The sequence below is a fragment of the Ipomoea triloba genome, chromosome 1 (genome assembly GCF_003576645.1).
Source record: "Ipomoea triloba cultivar NCNSP0323 chromosome 1, ASM357664v1".
NCBI lineage: Eukaryota > Viridiplantae > Streptophyta > Magnoliopsida > Solanales > Convolvulaceae > Ipomoea > Ipomoea triloba.
Window position 1 is genome coordinate 9,331,731 of NC_044916.1, and position 20,650 is coordinate 9,352,380.

Below are 20,650 nucleotides of genomic sequence, written 5' to 3' on the forward strand. Positions count from 1 at the left end.
TTGTACTTGTATAATTTGGGCAGCCCAAATGTAGCCAAATCGGCCCAAATATTATTTCTACATTCTTTCTGCAACTCCTTCACAGCTTCAAGTTTCGTCACTCATAAATTTATGATGCATTAGTTTATTGATACCCTAATTCGCTAATTGGTGGCGCTACGGCTATAAGCGATTTTCCGTCACTCAAGTGCTGGACACAGCGGCAATCGCAAATCTCCGGCGTCCGTCCCCATCCGCCACCGCCAGTCCGGTTCGCATCCGCCACCCACAGCCGCCTACCGTCTGCTCTCCGACGTTCGTCCACGGCTCCAGCCTCCACAGCCACCCAGAAGGTAAGTAAGGCAATAAGCCTTCGATTTCCATTTTTTTTAATCAGTTTTTTTTAATATGTAATATGTAATTGTTGAACTGTATTACTGATATACTGCATTATTTACTTACTGTATTACTGAACTAGTATTGAAAATTTAAGTAATTTTATTGTTGATAATATTTTTAAAATGATAAAATCAAATATTAATCATATGAAAACTCATTCTGAAATATATAACTCTTTAGAAATACTAATTTCGTTGTTATATTAAATATCATTGCCGGTGCACGGTATAAACTTTGGTAAAGATTTATTAATTTTTTTTATGAAAACAGTAAAGATTTATTAATGGTAAAGAATAAGCATTGAAATTGGGAATGAAACAAAAGTCAAAAAGATTTGTTAATGGTAAACAATAAACATTCAAATATAATAAAACTACTCTAACATAATACAAATAATTAAATTCAATATTTATTTAAATTTAATAGTAATACAAATAATTAAATTCAATATTTATTTAAATTTAAACTATTAAAGATGGTTTAAAAGATAATTTAAACAAATATTATTTCCAAACAATTATTAATCTTAAAGTAAATGTATAATAATAATCTAAATTAAAACAAATGCTATACACACACCCAAATACAGCATAACCCTACCCATCTTCTCTGCCGCCCACACCCATCGCGTCCCTCTGATTCTCCGCTTCTCACTCGGCGTCTCCGCTTCTCTGCCTCGGCGTCTTCGCCTTTCTGCCTCGGCGGACTCATCTTCTCTCTCTATCTCGCAGCCTCTCCGGTTACGGTTGTCCACCAAGGCGCTTTCGGCTCTCTGCAGTCAGCGCTTTCAAGTTCGAAGCTCCTCTCTCATCACACCTCTGTGGCAATCCATCGAACAGGTGGTGTGTTTGAACCGATTTATTGTAAAGTACGTGTTTCTATACTCCAAACTGCTTGACATTGGTACGACTTAGCAAATTCCTTTACCAATGTCAGAAAATAAGTTTAAATTATATGGCGTCTTTCATCCCTTCTGGTTTTCAATTCTTTGTGTTGGCAGTTTTCATGTTAATCACAGAAAGTATATTAAAAAAATTAATTATAAAATATAGTACTTTGATATTTTATTTATCCCCTTTGTATAAATTTCGTAATAATGTTTGCTTAATTGCTACTCATAATACTGCATACTAATTATTTCCAGGAATCTTGGAATTTCTCAATTTTGTTTGTGTTTGGGTGTCCATATATGACTATGAATATATATAATTTGTAACTCAAATTTTAAAACATTTAATCTGAATAAAAACAAAATATAAAAATAAGGTTGGGTTTATGTTCTCACATTCCAAACTTGAGATGTTTTAAGCTGTTTTGAGCCGAGAATTCTTCAAGCAAAGTAGTTAGCACAAAAAGCAAACGCTAAATGCTTACTGTTTTTTAGCATTATTATTAATCAAATTTATTAAAACGTTTACAATATCCATATATGTGTAGACAACACCATTGTATCTTTCTCTTGCATGGTTATAACAATATCCTTAGGATTTCCATATTTTTTGTCTCATATTCCTCTTGCCTGAAACTGGAATTTGTTATTCATTATTGGACTGATTAAAGAATTGAAACATACCAATGGTTCTTCTACATCTCTGAGCCATTTTTTCTGATGATGAACTCCAACTGGTAGCTATCTTGGGAATTATGAGGGCTTATTTATAGTGTTGTGTAGTATTATAGAAGCTTTATGTATATTTAATGTTAGTCTTGAAAATTGTATAAGCCATTTCAAATTTAAATTTATTTTGTATTGATGTCTTGTAATTATGGTTTTAAGCATACGAAGAGGCAACTTGGATGAGATAGTAAATAAAATCTGATATTCAAATAACCTTTCAAATTTCAAGATATTTAAATCTCAATGTAATTAATGAGAGAGTAAACAAAATCTGATTGCTTTGTTTGTTGCAGTAAATGTGGACACAATCCTCTAAAAATCTATCAAATTGCTTTCACACTTCGGCGGGAAATTGTAGTGGCTGCAGACATTGCCAGTGACCTGAAACCGAAACGATACAGCTATGAAGTTATTTGAAGGCGACAACGATGATGTAGAGAAGCTGAGCAAAATCGAGATAAACAAGGAGTTTGCTCGCCGATTCGAGCACAACAAGAAGAGAGAGGACTTGCAGAGATTCGAGGAGTTGAAGAAGAAGGGTCTTGTCGACGAAGATGACTCCTCAGACGAGTCAGAAGATGATGATGATGACGAAGACTTTGGGAAGCCAATTAGTGAAAAAGACGCAGAGTTCTTTAATGCTCTAATTAAGATCAGAAACAAAGACCCCATTTTGCTAAACAAAGATGCTAAATTATTTGAGTCTGAATCTGAGTCCGAGCCTGATTCTGAGGCTGATGATAAGAAGAAAGAAAAGGCTAAGAAGAAGATGTATTTGAAAGATGTAGCGTCAAAGCATTTGATAGAGGAGGGGCCGGAGTTCAATGATGAAGATGAAGAAGAGGATAAGGATAAGATGAAGGTGAAGACATACTCAGAGGAGCAAGAGGAGCTGAGGAAGGAGTTCCTGGATGCAGCGGAGAAAATGGAGATGGAGAATGAGCGGGATGGAGAGGACTTCTTTAAGGTAAAAGAGAGAGGTGATGAGGATGTGGAGGATGATGACGACGCTGAGGAGTTCTCCAAGAAGTTGGATGAGTATTTTGGGGAGGATGATAAGTTAGATGAGAATGACCGGTTTCTGAAAGATTATTTCAGGAATAAAATGTGGATGAATAGTGATGAGAAGGTTGGCAAGGAAGATGATGTGGGATTTGAATTCTCAGAGGATGAGGAGGAGATTGAGAAGCAGGAGGATTATGAGAGGGATTTCAATTTCAGGTTTGAAGAGAATGCTGGTGATAGGGTATGGGGACACTCAAGGAAAGTTGAGGGTTCGGTAAGGAAGAAAACCAATGCAAGGAAATTGCAGAGGGAGAGGAAGGAAGAGAGGATGGCAAAGGAAGAGGATGAGAGGAAGGAGGAGTTGAAGCGACTGAAGAATTTGAAGAAGAAGGAGATGAGGGAGAAGCTTCAGAAGATTAAGGAGACTGCAGGGATTGGAGATGATGGGGTTTGCTTGTTAGATGAGGATGATTTGGAAGAGGAATTCAATCCAGAGGAGTACGATAAGAAGATGAAAAAGGCATTTGGAGAGGCTTACTATGAGGCAGAAGATGTGAACCCTGACTTTGGGAGTGATGAGGATGCAGATGAAGGTGATCTTGAAAAGCCTGATTTTGACAAGGAGGACGAGTTACTTGGGCTTCCAAAGGGATGGGATGAAATGAATCAGCCACGTGAGGGGTTCTTATCAATTAGGGAAAGAATTTTGAAAAGCCAGGAAAATACAGGCGAAGAGCATGAAACAGTAGATGAAGAAGATGGGGTGTCTGAAGAAGGTAAGCGGAAAAAGAAGCGAAGGAAGGATAGTGTTGTCATGCAGGCAGCTAAGGATCAATTAATGGAGGAATATTATAAGTTAGACTATGAGGATGCGATAGGTGACTTAAAGACTAGGTTTAAGTATAAACCTGTCAATGCTAAAAGATTCGGCTTGAGTACTGAGGAGATGTTAATGTTGGATGACAAGGAGTTGAATCAATATGTACCTCTAAAGACGTTGGCACCATATCGAGACAAGGATTGGAAGGTGCCCCGAGCTAAGAGACACCAGCAAAAGCAGAAAATTAAAGAATTAATTCAGGGGAAGACACTAGACATCAGGAAGAATGAGAAAAAGAGGCCAAGGGATCAGGAAACCACAATAGTGGCAAATTATACAGAAAATGAGAAACCACATTTGGAGGGATCAAATGGCGATACAAGCACTCTATCGAGGAAAAAGAGGAGAAAGATGCGTCTAGCTGAACTTAAGACATCTCACCGGAGGCTTTTGGCATTTGGGTTCAATAAGAAGAAGTAGCATTACGGTGAAACTAATTCATTGTGAAGGTAAGCACTTATTCTCAAAAGTTAATATCCATAGCTTTTAGTCTCTTTAGATGTTTTACTGGCTTTAAACTTAAATCTGCATTACTATAAATTGAACCTTGATGGCTGTTCACTAGGTAATGAAGATTGAACTGGTGTCTCTCTTCTCTTGTAAGGAAATGATTAAAGGATTTAAAGCTATGATCTTGCTGGTCATTGATCTAACCCATTTTTATCTGTATTTGTGAATCTTAAGTTGCTCTTTACTAAACAAGACATCTTTGTTCCATATTTAAATGGAAAGTCTTTTACAATAAACACCATTTTGTTTTCTTAATCTTTTCCCTCGAAATTCTGCAGGGTTTGGTCAACTTTACAAACTAATTGGCTCCTTGTCAAGAATCAAAGCAGACTACAAAGTGATTTCTGCAGAAGCACAACTGAAATTTTCCATTTTTCTCCGTGCTATCAAATTTCATACAGCAACTTGTCCTCTTGAAGTTAGTATTTGCTTGGGGATGCAAAATTTTGTTCTTGAGTAGCTTCTATATCTGAATTGTGGGGATTGTTTGCCCTTTCATAATAGTTGTTTTTTTTGTTGTTGGGATGTTTGTCGTAGATAGACTTTGTACTTTGTAGCAGGCTCTTCAGAACATTAAAAGAATGCTATATTCTCTTCTGTCCTTTTAACATGATTGTACCCTCTATCTTTTATACGTCCGGTTCTGGTTCTATACTTCTGTCAAGAGGATTGGTTCAAATGGTTTGCAATTTTATTTTTATATTAAAGAATTTAAAAGTGTTAGTATTTTCAAAAAAAAAATAAAATAAATAAAAGTGTTAGTGAAAGGTTATTTAATACCGAACCTTTTTCACCAATAAGTCTAAATAAAAATATCAACTATGGAGTATTAAAATGACTCTTTGCTTCTTAATAAAATATAAACTAAAGTAAGAGAAAAAAGTATTCCATTCTTAAATACTCCATCTATCCCATTTTATCAGTACTACTTACTATTCATTGGTCAAATTAACTCTTTAATATTCTTTAATTATTTTTAAATTTAACTTTTTTTTTGTGTGTGTTTAATAGTACTATTAGTGTAGTTTCTAAATGTATAAATTTGTATATTAATATTAAACTTAATATTATGAAAAATTAGATTACAATAAGAATTTTTTTCCAAAATGGTCCCTTGACTATTGCTCATTCTCAATTTTGTATTTCGACTTTCAATTGCACCAAATGTGGTCTCTCGACTTTTAAAAGTTCACCCAATTCGGTCTTCCGTTATATATTCCGTCCAATCAATGTTAAAATGAAGGGCATTTTCGTCCATTTACCTATTGTTAGCCTAATAAACATTGAGAAATAGTTGAAGGACCGTTTTGAGAATAGTCGAGGGACTATTTTGGGAAAAACTCTTTTATTTATTTCATTTTTGTTTATTTTCATTTTTTAGACTATCAAATTAGAATTTCTATACATTTTTTTCTTACAAATATAAATAGTTAAAATTGCGCAATCCAACTTCAAAATTTTTAACTTTCTTTACCGACTTTTTTCACTCTATCTAAACAAACTATTCTTATTAAGTTTTACAATAAGGTCCATAAATTTCTTAAATACTCATATACTTTTATTTTTATCCTTTTATGTTCATAGACAATCAAGCACTATGTATCACATTAAATATTATTTTTATCGTTGAAAATAATATTATTTTTTTTCGAGCTTAGACACCCAAACAGTGCAAAATGTAGGGAAAATGTTGGACTGAAAGGTAAGTCTTTACAGTAAACTTCTCGGGTGAGCCGAAAAGTAAAATCTCGTCAATGTTTCCTGCAATATTTCCTGTATTTGATTCCTAAGTAAATATTAAATTTTATATTAATTTGCATTATTTAAGATATTGTATGACATCTTTTATATGTTTTCCTCTCTTTTTTTTATTAATAATAAACTATTAATTATTAAGGCAAGTATAATTTGTTTTATATTGTGGACACATTATTTTTAATAATTTTGATTTAATTTAATTATACCTTAATTATAAAAATTCTACCTAATAATTTTAGTATACTATAAATAATGTTTAATAATTGTCAATTTGTATTCGACAATAAAATTTATAGTTAATTTTTAAGTCAATTATAAAATCTTTTGTACTGTGGGCACATTATTTTTAATTATTTGGGTTTAATAATATTATATCTTATTTATAAAAAAATTCAAAGTAATATTTTTAGTACTACGGATGTGACTAAGAATTATTTTAATCGGTGCCTAAGCGGAATTTTTGCAACACTGATAATTAATAATTATTATTAATATTATTGCCTAATAAGTATTTATGGTAATTCTCATCACCTTCTTCCGTGTAATTTTTATGATAATCTATATACATATGTTTATACATAGTGATTGATTGTCTATGAACATAAAAAAGATAAAAATAAAAAGTATATGAGTATTTATGAAATTTACGGAACTTATTGTAAAACTTGATATATAGGAATAGTTTTTATGATTCGATGGAGTGAAAAAGTCTGTAAAGAAAGTTAAAAATTTTGAGGTTGGATTGCGCGATTTTAACTATTTATATTTGTAAGAAAGAAATGAATAGAAATTCTAATTTGATAGAGTCTTAAAAAAAAAGAAAATAAACAAAAATAAAATAAATAAAAGAGTTTTTTCCAAAATGGTCCATCGACTATTCTCAAAATGGTTCCTCAACTATTTCTCAATGTTTATTAGGCTAACAATAGGTAAATGAACGAAAATGCCCTTCATTTTAACACTGATTGGACGGAATATGTAACGGGGGACCAAATTGGGTAAATTTTTGAAAGTCGAGGGACCACATTTGGTGCAATTAAAAATCGAAATGCAAAATTGAGAATGAGCAATATTCAAAGGATCATTTTGGGAAAAAACTTTTAAAATAATTTTAATCAATTCTCATCAACCGAATTAGATACGTAAAACGGGACGAATAGAGCAATAAACGTAAACGTGTTGGAAATTGGAATAGTGTGCTTGTTTCAACATTGAACTTGTTGCCAGCGGCCGACTCTCACCCACCCAACTAAGGTAATGGGATCCTTGACTTCTACTCATCAGCAATTCACTACAAATCGTGAATGGTAGCACATGTTATAACCTTTTTACCGTGGGATGCACGGTCTAAATATTTGAAATATTAAAATTATGTTATGTTTAAAATTATTAATGTCATTACATTTCATATATAAAAAGGGAATATGAGATTAATTATTTTATAAATTTTTGTTTTTTAATTATTATGTTGATGTGCTATAATAAAATTAGGATCATTTTTACCCGTGCGAGGCATGACCATATTGTCAGAGTATAAGTACAAAGTACAAAATATGAAATGATATAATAAATAAAAGTAACAATATTTTCTCACATTAAACATAAATAAAGATTACAAATTAAAAATAAAAAATTGTAAATAACATTTTAAGTAGTGTTTAAAAACTCTTTAAGTTCCCCCCAAAATAGAACCTTAAAGCTATCTAGATTTTTTTTTTGAATACTACTAACTCTATTACAATGCAGTATCTGTTCATAACTACCCCCACCACCTCCAGTATAAAGGGAAGGGTTTGATGCCACTGGACCACAAAGCCATCTAGATTTTTTAATAACAATATTTTGCAAAAGTGTTTTAGTAAAGTCCTAAACTAATTCAAAAAATATCTTTATAATTTCTTCATACTCAAGCAGTACACAAACATGACTATATCTATATTTATACATATGGATACATAATTATACCTTCAAATTTAAATTTTTTGAACATTCTCTAGATCTTGAACTTTTAAGAACAGATTCGTTGACATGGCTTATATGAGGGTGTATAAAAATTTCAAGAACAGTATATTGAGTAGATTTAAATTGTAGAATGTGTTTTTATGAAGATTAAGCATACAATATTTGGTTTCAAATATTTAGTATTGGGCTCATATTTAATCCAGATTGTAAATTGAAAACAAGGAGCATGTATTAGACTAATATGATTTTTGTATAGATAAAAGTAATATAAGGCAAATTGTTTTACTAAACTTCGTTTTCCGATGTTAGTTTCCTCTTGTTTTTGTAATATAAGGCAAATAGTTAATATTTAGGTATATCTATATTTATAATCTCTGTGCTTTATTTTTACAGGTTCGAATTATACTCTGAATTTTTGTTTTAGATCTACAAATTTAGATAATCCTGTAGTGAACTACGTTACAACGAATTAAATTGAAAAAAACACTCAAAAATGCATTTATAAGTTAATTGATAACGTTTAATAGTTTCAAATTTAAATAATACGGAGTAATAAAAAGAATTTAAAAAAATGCAATAAAAATACTCTGTTGCATGCATCACTAAGGGTGTGTTTGGAAAGTAGGAAAATGACTTCTGGAAAATGTTTTCTGGAAAATGAGTCATTTTCCGAAAAATGGTTTAATTTTCAGTGTTTGGATGCATTCTGGAAAACTGTATTTGTGTGGTTGGTTCATTTTTCGGAAAATGGATAGAAATATATAATTATATATTTTTAATACTTTACTTAAAATATTAAAATATTTATAATAATATTTATAATTTATAATAATAATTAAAATTAAAAAAAAAAAACACCCCCCCACCCCGGTTTTTGGCGAAAACCAAATCCGCCGGAAACCACTTTGGTTCCCGCAGCGAGGAACCAGAATGCTCTGGTTCCCGGCTAGAAACCAGAGCACTGTGCTCTGGTTTCTCGCCGGAAACCAGAGCACTTGGTTTCCGGCGGAAACCATGATGTGTGTGTGTTGTTGTGGGCGGAAAATGACTTCCGCCCAAATTTGGCGGAAGTCATTTTCCGCCAAATGAAGCTTATTTTCCCCAGTCAACGGATAATGATTTCCGTTGACTGGGTTTTCCAATGCTTGCCAAACACCCAAAGCCCGAGAAATGATTTCCGGAGGTCATTTTTCGGGCTTCCAAACACACCCTAAATTTTAAATTAAAAATACACAAATTATTGCATGGACCATGATCCACATAGCTGTGTGGACTAAAAATAAAAAGTACATTATTTTTATACTGAAGGTACATTATTTTTGTAAATGTACCTTCAATACAAAAATAATGTACCCTAAAATAATGTACCACAGTATAAAAGTAATGTACCTTCAGTACAAAAATAATGTACTTTTTATTTTTGGTCCACACAGCTCTGTGTGAACCATGGTCCATGCAATAATGATTGATACAAAAAATGCTGGGCCTAAAACAATTAGGCCCGTTTACAATATACAATGTAGCCCAACTACAATTCCATAGTTGTAATAAGTAATCAGATTATTTGGGCCCAAAAAATATTAATTTTGTTTCAGTCCAAACACCCCAAAAAAACTAAGCCCAAAATAAAATCCTAACCTACATATAAAAACCGAAATGTTTGGCATTCTCCATTCGGTCATCACTCAAGACCGACTGCTCTCCTCCTTCTCGCTTCTGGCTTCAGCAAATATCCATGGCCGAAATTTCTTCGCCAAACCATTTCTTTAACTTACCTTGTACGGTGGCGATCTTGATTTGTAATCGGTCCTCTAGATCTGTTCGAGATAAGTAACTCCTCTGTAATAATGATTTTTAGATCTTACATATAGTTTATACAGATTTAAATTTAATTTACGATTTGTAGACATTATTTTTATATAGGTTCGGTCTATGTTCTTGAAATTGTTTGTTTTTTTTGAAGATATACAAATTTTAATGTGATTTACTGAATATTGTCTCCTATTATTGTTGAGCATTTAAGTTTCACGATTTTTAAAGTATTATTATGAGTCAGTATAAAGCATAAAAGCAACTCCTTATTTTAAGATTTCAGCTGAAACAAGTTGTGGAAATGCGGAATTCATTAAAGGCTCTGCCGTTTTATTTAACAATCACGAGTTCTAGCTTTACACCGCTATAGTCTCCGGCCTGGAAATTTCCATCTCATCTGATCTGATCTTCCGTATATATAACATTTCCATTTCTTTTTCTTCTGTGTTTGTGTAAGATCGAAGAAAAAGAAGTATGGAAAAACAGGTTCTTGATTACGTGTTAGTCCCGTTGGGGCTTTTAGTTATGGTGTGTTATCACCTATGGCTTCTGTGGCAGATTAGGAATAACCCCAACCGCACCGTCATCGGTGTCAATGCAATCAACCGCGGCTTCTGGGTCCGCGCAATGACGGAGGTACCATTCTTCTCTATTACTTTCTCAACCAATTGAAACACAAAGAAATCCATATTGACTCTATTGAGGCTCGATCTCATGACCTCTCATATAGGCTATCAGGCTCCATTCAATTCATTAGTTTCTTTGATTTAATGATGTGTTATTGTTATATAGGATGTGTCGAAGAATGGGGTTCTAGCAGTTCAGACATTGAGAAACAACATAATGGCGTCAAACGCTTTTAGCGTCGATGGCGATAATGCTGAGCTCCCTCATCGCGGTGTTGATGACGGGCTTTAACAGTAACAGCGACCGGTACCGGTCCATGACGATTGTGTTAGGCGACAACAGGTGCATAAAGTTCTTCTCAATACTGGTTTGTTTCCTGGTGGCTTTTCTGTTCAACCTTCAGTCAATAAGGTACTACAGTCACGCCAGCATCCTCGTTAACGTTCCTTACCGGAAAATAATGGAGGGATGGGAAGCTGATCCGACCAACCAGTACCGTTGTGTGGTGACGTCGGAGTACGTAGGGAGGACAGTGAGTAGAGGGAGCTATTTTTGGTCTCTGGGGCTCAGGGCATTTTACTTTTCTTTTCCCCTCTTTTTGTGGATCTTTGGACCTATTCCTATGTTCTTATGTTGCATTGTCTTGGTTTTCATGCTTTATTTTCTGGACGTTACAGTGGATTTTCGGTTGGTGGCTTCTACACGAAATGGGGAGGAGGATGTGGAGATTGGACAACAACTTGGAACTATAGATTGATTAGTGTAATGCTAAATACCCGGCCTAAACCTGTAACTCACTTTTTAAGTTTTTCAGTAGTGTAGGATTTTATGAAAAACGTCGTACCTTAGCTTGGGATTCAATCTAATTTGAATCCAGTTGGTGTTATTATTTAACTAATCTATGTTATCATAAGATAGGTTTCTTTCGGATTCCCCATAGTTTTACTATTCTAAATTTCTATTTTCTTTTTCGGTAATTTATGTATTACACTATTACCTACACCGCCTCCACCTACACATATATCAAACAAGAAAGAGTTTTACTATATGGGCTCTCAAGGTAAATGTAACATCAAACTTTTATGTGAGAGAATAAAAATATGAAGTATAATTGTGATAAGTTTGTTATGGTCATGGCTTATGTAATATTCATCCTGAGCGTAGTAGTTGACAATTGTGACAATTGTGATATGCCTCTTCTGAACAATGATATGCAGTTCAGTTCAGTCGGTAGGATTCCCACTGAAGAACCGATCAAATACACAAGGTCGGAAGTGTACCTTCTGTTGGGATTATTGTCTAGGGACTTCAGTATGTATATGAAGACTCAGGTGGTTCACGGAGAGGCTTGTCTACATTTAGCAAGACCATCAAAGAAGCCTTAAGGCCCTTTAAGGATCACAACTTCACATTTGTAAAACAGTCTGCGAATCAAATTTTCATTAGCTTAGCTAGGAAAATTGTTTCTATGTCAGATTGTATGAAATGTCTTATAATTTCATTGAACCTTGTTGTAATCGTTTCTAATGCTTATTAATGAAGTTTACCTTTCAAATATATATATATATATATATATATATATAAAGTATAACTTGAGAGTGCATGTGGTATTTTTCGACAAGAAATTGATACTGCATTTAAGGCAGTTGATCGGAATCTTTAAAATTTTGCGTATTGAAACTGCAATTAATGAAGTTGATCGGAAGCGACGAAGTTGATCGGAAGCTTTAAATACTTATGAACGTATCAGGAAGTCGCTAATCTGTCATATGAAAAAAAAAAAAAAAAAAAAAAGGAATACGACGTACAAGTTACAACAACTCAATGGTATATAAAAAGGAAAATGGTTCCTCCCCTAATTCCTTCATCAATCCTTAGGAATTGAAGTACCATCATGACAGCATCATTTATTCCTTACTTCAAGTAATGTTGAGCCTCGTGAATTTGCTCATGAAATTTCTGGTTAAATCTCTCCATATCTCAAGTATAACCTGCGGGCATCCACATTTCAGAAATGCACACATATGAACTAGTAGAGTGTAGTCTCTTTATCCTAAAAACTGGGCAATTGATCAACAAACTCACAATACAAACTAATTGACCCAAGCAACACATGATAAACAAAAACAACCTGTGCACAATCTGGCAACTAATTGTGTACAAATATTCATCTTCATAACTAAAAATCCAATCTAGACATATACTCTCTTCCACTTGTCACTAGTCCCAAATATATGCTATTGTATGCAATTACCTCATTAATTTCTGCATTTGCTACTCCATAAAGTTCACGAGCATTATCCAGAATCACCTCTGCAATTCCAAGCCTTTGACCAATATTGATTGCATTTGAACGTCCTGCACTCAGATATGCTTCATTAGTTTTTGCTACATGACAGTATTTAGATGGCATAACTACTTCAACAACATTATAATAAATTCCATGCATCACATGGGTAAATTACTAGTTATGGAGTACAAAAGACGAAAGGTCCAGTGGCATATATATAGTAGCAGAAGCAACGAGCTAAAAAGATAACTACCTTACCTTCGAAGGTCACTAAGTGAGACATTGAAAGAGATAATATACAAGATCCACTGACTATAAAACATAGGGGATATGAATAATTGAACAGAAGAATTCAGGGTCTATCATTACAAAAATAACCTGGAACTCCCCAAAGAGGCAATATCTAATGCTGAAACAAAACAGAGAAACATCTAGCATTTATAATTTTCGTGTGTACTCTGCCTGTTGATACTATTCCTCAATAAAAGAATCAGCTTATCTGTAAGGACTTAACCCCTAACTCTGAAAAGCTAGATGGGGAACTAAAACTAATCGCTATTCATACATATGCTTCTTTTGTATGAAACATGCGATTTCAAACAGAGTCATTTAACTTGGAGACACATGCATAGGTACATGCAAGCATACATCAAGATAACCCCACCTTTGAAACACTTTGGTAGTTTTCCTGGATCAGAATCCTATATGATGAATTAGAACACATTTCTGTTACCTTATATCTGTCAAGAAAAAAATTCACATCATTTTGATTGAGTAGTTTGATATGTTTTATCAAGAAGGTATACTGTATAAAATTATTAAAACGCAAAATTTTAAAAAATTGCACTGCTAATGTTTTATATTTTTCATTTGCTATAGAAAAATTCTACCATGACCAACAATATAAGAGATAATAGCCAAAGCAAAAAGTCCTTCATGTGTTTTTATTCTCCTCCAAAAATTCTTCATCCAAAGCAAACAACAGAATGACCAAAATTATAGGTCCTTTAATTCTAACTTGTATCTATGACAAGGTTTCAACACTTAATAGCATATTGTAATGTATTTCATCCAACAACCATGTCAAGATCTCAAAGAAACTGTCTTGAATTTCCCTTGTTTACTTAGTAAATAAAGCAAAAGAATACAAAATTTTTCCTTACCCGACTTTGCCATCACAGCAGCCAACCCAACAGTCTTCAAGCAAATGGTTTTTCCTCCAATATTGGGGCCAGTAATGACCAGAACTTTAGTATTTTGGGCTATAAATATGTCAACAGGAATAGGGGGGAGCTTGTTTAACTTTAGCAACCTGCATAAACAGGAATAAGCTACACCATTTATATTTCTAAGAAACTTATACATGAAAAGTAGAATCAATTCTTAAGGCTAAGCAGCCACCTCCATCTCCAAGGATGATATGTCCAAATTTGATTCTTCACGAGTAACAGAGGTGCCCTTGTCTTGTGGCAAAAATAAATCAGGATATGCACCTCCAAGTGACAGGCTATACTGTGCTCGAGCATTAATCTATCTATCTATCTATATATATATATATATATATATATATATATAGTCAAAATGAATATTAGTGGTATCCTTAACTAATCACTGGAATAACATAAAACTAAATTTAAAAAATGTGCTGCATGCAAACTGGAAAGGCAGAGACAGGTTATCAGAAGCCCAAAAACAATGAAGCTTCAAGGTCAATTAGGTCATACAATTTTAGTACAGATCAATATGTTAGTGGGGAAACATGGAGGAAACAACTAATTGCATGCAAAAGTTTGGCGCTTTTATATGGGATACCTACAGCATCTATTCCAACTATGATACTGAAAACATTTTCGATGTCATGAAGATCTTCTTGCATCTACAGTCCACAAGAAAATAAATAGAAAGAGAATTGGTCAGAAACCCATTACAAAATATGACAATGCAAGATAGGGGGAACCTTCTTTGTTATCTTAAAGAGAACATCAGCCTCAGCCTTAGTTTTAATGCAACAGCTGGGAGAGGTTCGATAATACTTCCCATACCTGAACCGCTACAATAAACTACCAGTCTCAACCAACATTATGCATAAATAATTATGTCATTGTAAACTAAAAGAGGAACAATTGTCTCACAAACCACATAAGAAAATAGTGTATTCCTTCTTATCGTTGCATTTGAAACTAAAAATCCCATTCATATTATTGGAAACATACTATGCTAGTATTATGTTCCTTGATCTTGAAATCACATACTTTTGCTCTGATCTGAATTGTTTCAAGCTTCAAATGCAGGAATAAAAGGTAAGAAAGGTACATGAGTAAAGAATTATTTACATGGGCAAAAAAAAAAAGATAACTGAAATAGTTCAAATACCTTGACAACAGAAGCCCCTTTCGCTGAGCAGATCCTGATCGTATGCACCATCTGCCATCAACTGTACTCACTTCCTCAGCCAATATTTGTAGAAGAGGCTATTAAGAATTTGAAAGAAGATACATCTGATTGCAAGTGCGAAACTGTCAAATTTGAGGATTCTTTTTCATTTATCATCCAGGAGCCCAAATTTTCATAGTAATCATTGAAATTTTGAAGTGCTTTAGTGTGGGAGAAATACAGAGTTAGCACATCATGAAAAAAGCAACGTATTACCAAAGAGGATGATTCCCTTGTTTCATTCCTAATCAAGGCCTCCATCAACTGGTACAACTGAATGGAGAAGATGATTAAACAGATACTCCTTAGTCCATTTATGGGTCTGGTTCGGACACTCGTGGGAAGTTATTTTTAATTTAATTTTTAATAATATTAAGTTTAGTATTAACATACGAAATCTATATATTTAGAAACTACAATAAAAATACTATTAAACCCAAAAAGAAAATTAAAAATGACTAAAAAATACTAAACAAAAATAAACAAAAGAGAAAGAGTTAATTTGACGAATAGTAAGTATGACAGATAAAATGGGACAGAGGGAGTATTAGATAGTATAGTAAACACAGGAAATGTGGAGCAGGCCTCCAAAATAATAGTCAATTTTTATTACAACATTGCTACAGAGCACATATAAACGAAATCCAGCATTCATAGGATGGCAACGGGGCGGGGGCGGGAAGTATACTCCCCGTCCCCGTCCCCGCCCCCGACGGGGAATTGAAATATTCCCCATCCCCGTTCCCGCGGGGAATTAGGCGGGGACGGGATTCTCCGTTCCCCGTCAACTCCTAGTCAAAATATTAAATAAATGTAAATTTTAATAATAATTTTTTTTAAAAATATAAGTCCTAGCTTCAAAATTTAAAATATGTATATATGTAATTCATATGGCAGTATGGGAGTATACTATGTAATATGTATATATGTAATTCATATGGCAGTATACTATGTAATATGTATATATATGTAATTCATATGTGTAATGATGTAATATCTATATATGTAATTCATATGGCAGTATAGTATGTAATATGTATATGTGTAATGCAGTATGTGTAATACAGCTGCTATGCTATATATATATATATATATTCGGACGAGGCGGGGAGGGGAGGGGTATCCCCGTCCCCGTCCCTGTCCCCGACGGGGAATTTGTGAAATTTTCTGTCCCCGTCCCCGATCCCCAAAAATTTTCCCCATCCCCGTCCCCGTCCCCGTCTCTAACGGGGACGGGAATCCCCACCGAGAACGGAGCACATTGCCATCCCTATCCAGCAATGAAGAATCATTGCATAAAAAATATCATCCAGACTCATGAGAAATATTATGGGCCCATCTAGCCAAATAGAAAAGTTAGAAATATTATATCATCAAATCAAATATATTGTGATAATAAATAAGAAAAGAAAAGAATATCAAACGAGTTATATAGATTAGCGATCCAATCAGAATAAGGGTAGAAGAATATTAATAAATCATTTTATGAAATAAATATTTTTACATTTTTTAAAAGAATATTAATTTATTCAAAAAAAAAAAAGAATATTAATTTGTACCTTTACCAATCTTTTCAACTTTTTCCTACTACAATTTCAATGCAAATTTAAAAGAATATTACAAATCTAAATATGTAATATACTTAAGGACTATATTAGTCTATACAAATTTAAACTTTTAATTCTTTTAATTTGGAAATGCAATTTCCTTAATTATAAATAATAAAATATAAAATATAATTTACAGATATGAAATATGTAATTATAATATACTTAAGGACTAGATTAATCTTGTAAATTTGCTTAAATACATACATATACTTATGGACTATATTAATTATACAACATTAAAATACTAATTTTGCTAATTTCTAAATGTAATTATTTTAATTATAAATCTAGCAATATAGATTATAATTAGGGAAATTATATAATAAAATTTGCCTAATCATGAGTATTTCAAGAAAAAAAATTATAGAATTTGCCTAAATACATATTAATAAATATTATGTGTATATACAATGTATTATACAATCATATAACAAACTGCGTCATATTAGAGTTTAAATTTAATAATACAAAATTTAAAATTTACATCTTTTTTTTTCTAAATATAATTCTTTTAGTTTTCATATTGTTGGAATTGTAATATATATGATATACAATTAGTAATAAAGCAATTTAATTATGTAAATTTTCTCTATAAATTTATCTAAATATGTACATAATTAGGGATTATATTAACCTTACAAACGTTTATTTTTAATTTTGTATACTATGAAAATATATATTTGACCAGATATATACAAATTTAATTATATTATTATATTGTACATTTTAACATATTTTTATTTTTTAATTATTATTTAAATTCATAATAACATAAATTCTTTTGTGCATTGCACATGTAAAGCACTAGTTTTAAATTTTAAAATACAAGATTTAGAATACAATATTAACATATGAGTACTAGAATATGATAGTCCCTTTTTTCAAAAAAAAAAAAAGAAAAAAAAAGAAAAAAAAGAATATGATAGTCCTTATGAACTAATATTAGGGAATGATTTTTTAAGTATGATAAATTATTGATGGTTTTATCGGGACCGGGTCCATTATAAATCGGGTATAATAATAATATAGGACAAAATAGGAAATGATAATGTTATTGATTAGGGCGTGAGACCCAGCAGAATATGTACAAAGTCCAAAGGTACCGGCCCAAGAAATGGCGGTCCAAATAATAAATAAATAATAGGGGGACTAGTAAATAAATAAAGAACTTAGAGACTGACTTATAAATAAATAAATAAATAATACCCAACCATGCTGCCACTAAGACTTGAATCTAGGTGCAACAACCAAGGGAGAAAGACCTAACCACTGGGCTATTGAGTGGATCATGATATGAGGGATGCCTGGTATGGACCAAACCCTCCCTTTTATACTGTTGATAGTGATTGGCACCCTCCACGTGTACGGCATCAAGATGGTGCTAACCCCCCACCAAACACGCGTCCCACATATTCCCGTCATGATAGCTCCCACCATCCACGTGCACTGGGCCTATATCTCATAACCCCATCATAAGTCTCCCACTTCTTGTAGTTATTAGATAATGACTATGAGAAGTATTAATAGGTCCTGCCAGACTCCTCAGACTCTCACATCCATTAGGTACCTCCTCTTCCGATTCAACAACCACCCTACTCGGCTAAGCTCGCTTATTCCTCCATCTTCAAGTCAGCCCCCTGGTATGATCGTTTGTTCCTCCTTTCCATTTTCTTCCTCGGTAGTTGGCCATGTAGGCTATAGCATTCCATAAGTGTGGCTAGGAGATATTCAAAGAGTACGCCCAAGCAGAGTAGGCACATCAAGACCTAGAGAGCGAGCTTCGCCCTGACCATGAAAATGTACAAGAAGAACGAATCTTGCATGAGTTCCAATCGCTCCCTCCTTCTTTCTTTCTGTACCCTACATAAATTTTCTTTTAGTGCATGCTGGGTTGCGTACCTTTCTTGGCATGCCCATGTGCGTTTGGGGTATTCGCCGAGTTCTTTAGGGATCACGCCCACTAACCCAGGAATAACACCTTTTGAGGGCTGTGGGCTGCCTGCTGCTTCATGCTAGCACCACTCACCTTTTTTTTCTTTTTTTTTTTGAGTGCACGCTGGGTTGCGTACCTTTCCCAGCATGCCCAAGTGCGTTTGGGGTATTCGCCGAGTTCTTTAGGGATCACGCCCCCTGATCCCAGGAATACCGCCTTTTGAGAGCTGTGGGCTGCCTGATGCTTCATGCTAGCGCCACACACCTTTTTTTCTTGTTTTAGTGCACGCTGGGTTGTGTACCTTTCCCGGCATACCCATGTGCGTTTGGGGTATTCGCCGAGTTCTTTAGGGATCACGCCCATTGACCTGGGAACACCGCCTTTTGAGGTTTGTGGGCTGCCTACTGCCTCATGCTAGCGCCACACACCTTGTTCTTTTCTTTTCTCCTTTTTTTTTTAATTTTTTTTTTGTGGAGGTTTTGGCTTGATGCCAGGTTAGTAGTAAGAAAGCTATAGTTGCGAAAGCAACTATGAGCTTTTATTGAATAAAATAAAGAGAACATATATACAAGTCGTATATAAATATCTCGAAAGCTTATTCTTGTGAAGCCTCTGTCGCTTGTTCTAGGTTTATTTCAGAGGTTTATTCTTGCGATGTCTTTCTCACTTGCTCCAAGTTTACCTGACCTTTATGCCGAGCGTGTTTGGCTCCCGGCCGTTCCTTTTTTGTTCCATACCGGTAGTTGTTATTCCTTATTCTCTAGCAGGCTTTTTGGTAAAGTTCACGAGCCATTTGTTGGTCTCCTCGCACCATTCTAATCCTCGTGGGAGTGGGGAATTTCAAACATAGGTGCTCCATTTTCAAAATCCCGCCTACCTCTACTAGCCCTAGCCTTCCCAAGATGATATTATGGCGCACGTAATCCGAACAACGACAAAGTCCATCTCGATTTTCTGGACGTTCGGAGGGATCCCCAATTCCACCGATAACCGTATGGACCCCTCAATTTCAATGGTGTCCCAAGTGAACCCCGCAAGGGGAGTCTTAACCGGGGGGAGTTGATCTTGGGTGAAGCCTAACTTTGTGAACACATCGAGATACATCATGTTGGCACTGCTTCCTGTGTCTACCAGCACTCGTTTCACCACTGTCCCGTTTATTCCCATCGATATGACTAAGGCATCTCGGGGTGCGGCCCCTTTACTCGGGAAGTCGTTGTCTGAGAATGTTATGCTTTCCCTCCGCTGCTTCTTAAGAATGGGGGGCTCCTCCACTGATCCCACATAGTCTTCTTCGGAACCCGCTGGGGTCCATCCTCCAAATATTACATTTATGACTAGGCGCTTGCCCTTATCGGTAGATTTATCTTCGAGCGGAGTAGGGTAGCGAGGGAGCTCGACCGGCTCCCTTTTCTATACATTCCCATGGTGCATTCTATTCCAATCAATGTAGTTTCCTAGTTGGCCCGATTGGACGAGTGCTTCTATCTCCTTTCTCCAAGGGGGCCCACGGGGGTGGCACCCTTTGAACTCCTACGGGGTTCTGGGGGACACTGCTAGACACACCCTTCCCTTTATTCGAGGGCTTATTTTCTACCGGCGGGCTTGTCCCTTGCTTCTTGACGGGTTCCTCCACCCGGGGTTTATTCGTGAAGTTTTCTTCCCTGCGTCCTTTGAGTCGGTTCGCCTCCTCGGCCTCTGCATATTTGTCTGCCTTTGCCATGAGGGTGGCATATGTACACGGGGTCTTATGCCGCAAACTCTTATAGAGTTCTCCTGCCTTTAGAGCGTCTATACACATAACAATAGTGGATTTATCGTCTAGGTTATCCAC

General features: G+C 34.6%; 2 protein-coding genes and 1 pseudogene across 7 annotated transcripts; 2 read left to right on the plus strand and 1 right to left on the minus strand.

Moving 5' to 3' along the window:
• The first annotated feature begins 130 nt into the window (after positions 1-130).
• LOC116025441 (protein kri1-like) lies at positions 131-5,043 on the plus strand. 3 transcript variants are annotated; one of them, XM_031266678.1, is made up of 3 exons: positions 131-332; positions 2,290-4,330; positions 4,670-5,043. In XM_031266678.1, the coding sequence occupies exon 2, from the start codon at positions 2,400-2,402 to the stop codon at positions 4,299-4,301; it is 1,902 nt and encodes a 633-aa protein (XP_031122538.1). In that variant the 5' UTR covers positions 131-332; positions 2,290-2,399; the 3' UTR covers positions 4,302-4,330; positions 4,670-5,043. The 3 variants fall into 3 exon arrangements, with proteins under 3 accessions (XP_031122538.1, XP_031122531.1, XP_031122545.1); XM_031266671.1 differs by lacking the exon at positions 131-332 and adding an exon at positions 948-1,246; XM_031266685.1 differs by lacking the exon at positions 131-332 and adding an exon at positions 948-1,217.
• Positions 5,044-9,796: 4,753 nt separating this feature from the next.
• LOC116002200 lies at positions 9,797-11,487 on the plus strand (annotated as a pseudogene).
• An 875-nt stretch (positions 11,488-12,362) lies between these two features.
• On the minus strand, positions 12,363-15,551 carry LOC116001926 (endonuclease MutS2-like). 4 transcript variants are annotated; one of them, XM_031241902.1, is made up of 7 exons: positions 15,490-15,551; positions 15,214-15,338; positions 14,657-14,716; positions 14,242-14,378; positions 14,004-14,152; positions 12,805-12,908; positions 12,363-12,541 (listed from the first exon to the last, which is right to left on the minus strand). In XM_031241902.1, the coding sequence occupies exons 2-7, from the start codon at positions 15,262-15,264 to the stop codon at positions 12,470-12,472; spliced, it is 573 nt and encodes a 190-aa protein (XP_031097762.1). In that variant the 5' UTR covers positions 15,265-15,338; positions 15,490-15,551; the 3' UTR covers positions 12,363-12,469. The 4 variants fall into 4 exon arrangements, 3 of the variants coding, with proteins under 3 accessions (XP_031097762.1, XP_031097754.1, XP_031097769.1); XR_004094327.1 differs by lacking the exons at positions 15,214-15,338; positions 15,490-15,551 and adding an exon at positions 14,798-14,904 and having other exon boundaries at positions 14,242-14,370; XM_031241894.1 differs by lacking the exon at positions 12,363-12,541 and having other exon boundaries at positions 12,648-12,908.
• Positions 15,552-20,650: the final 5,099 nt, after the last annotated feature.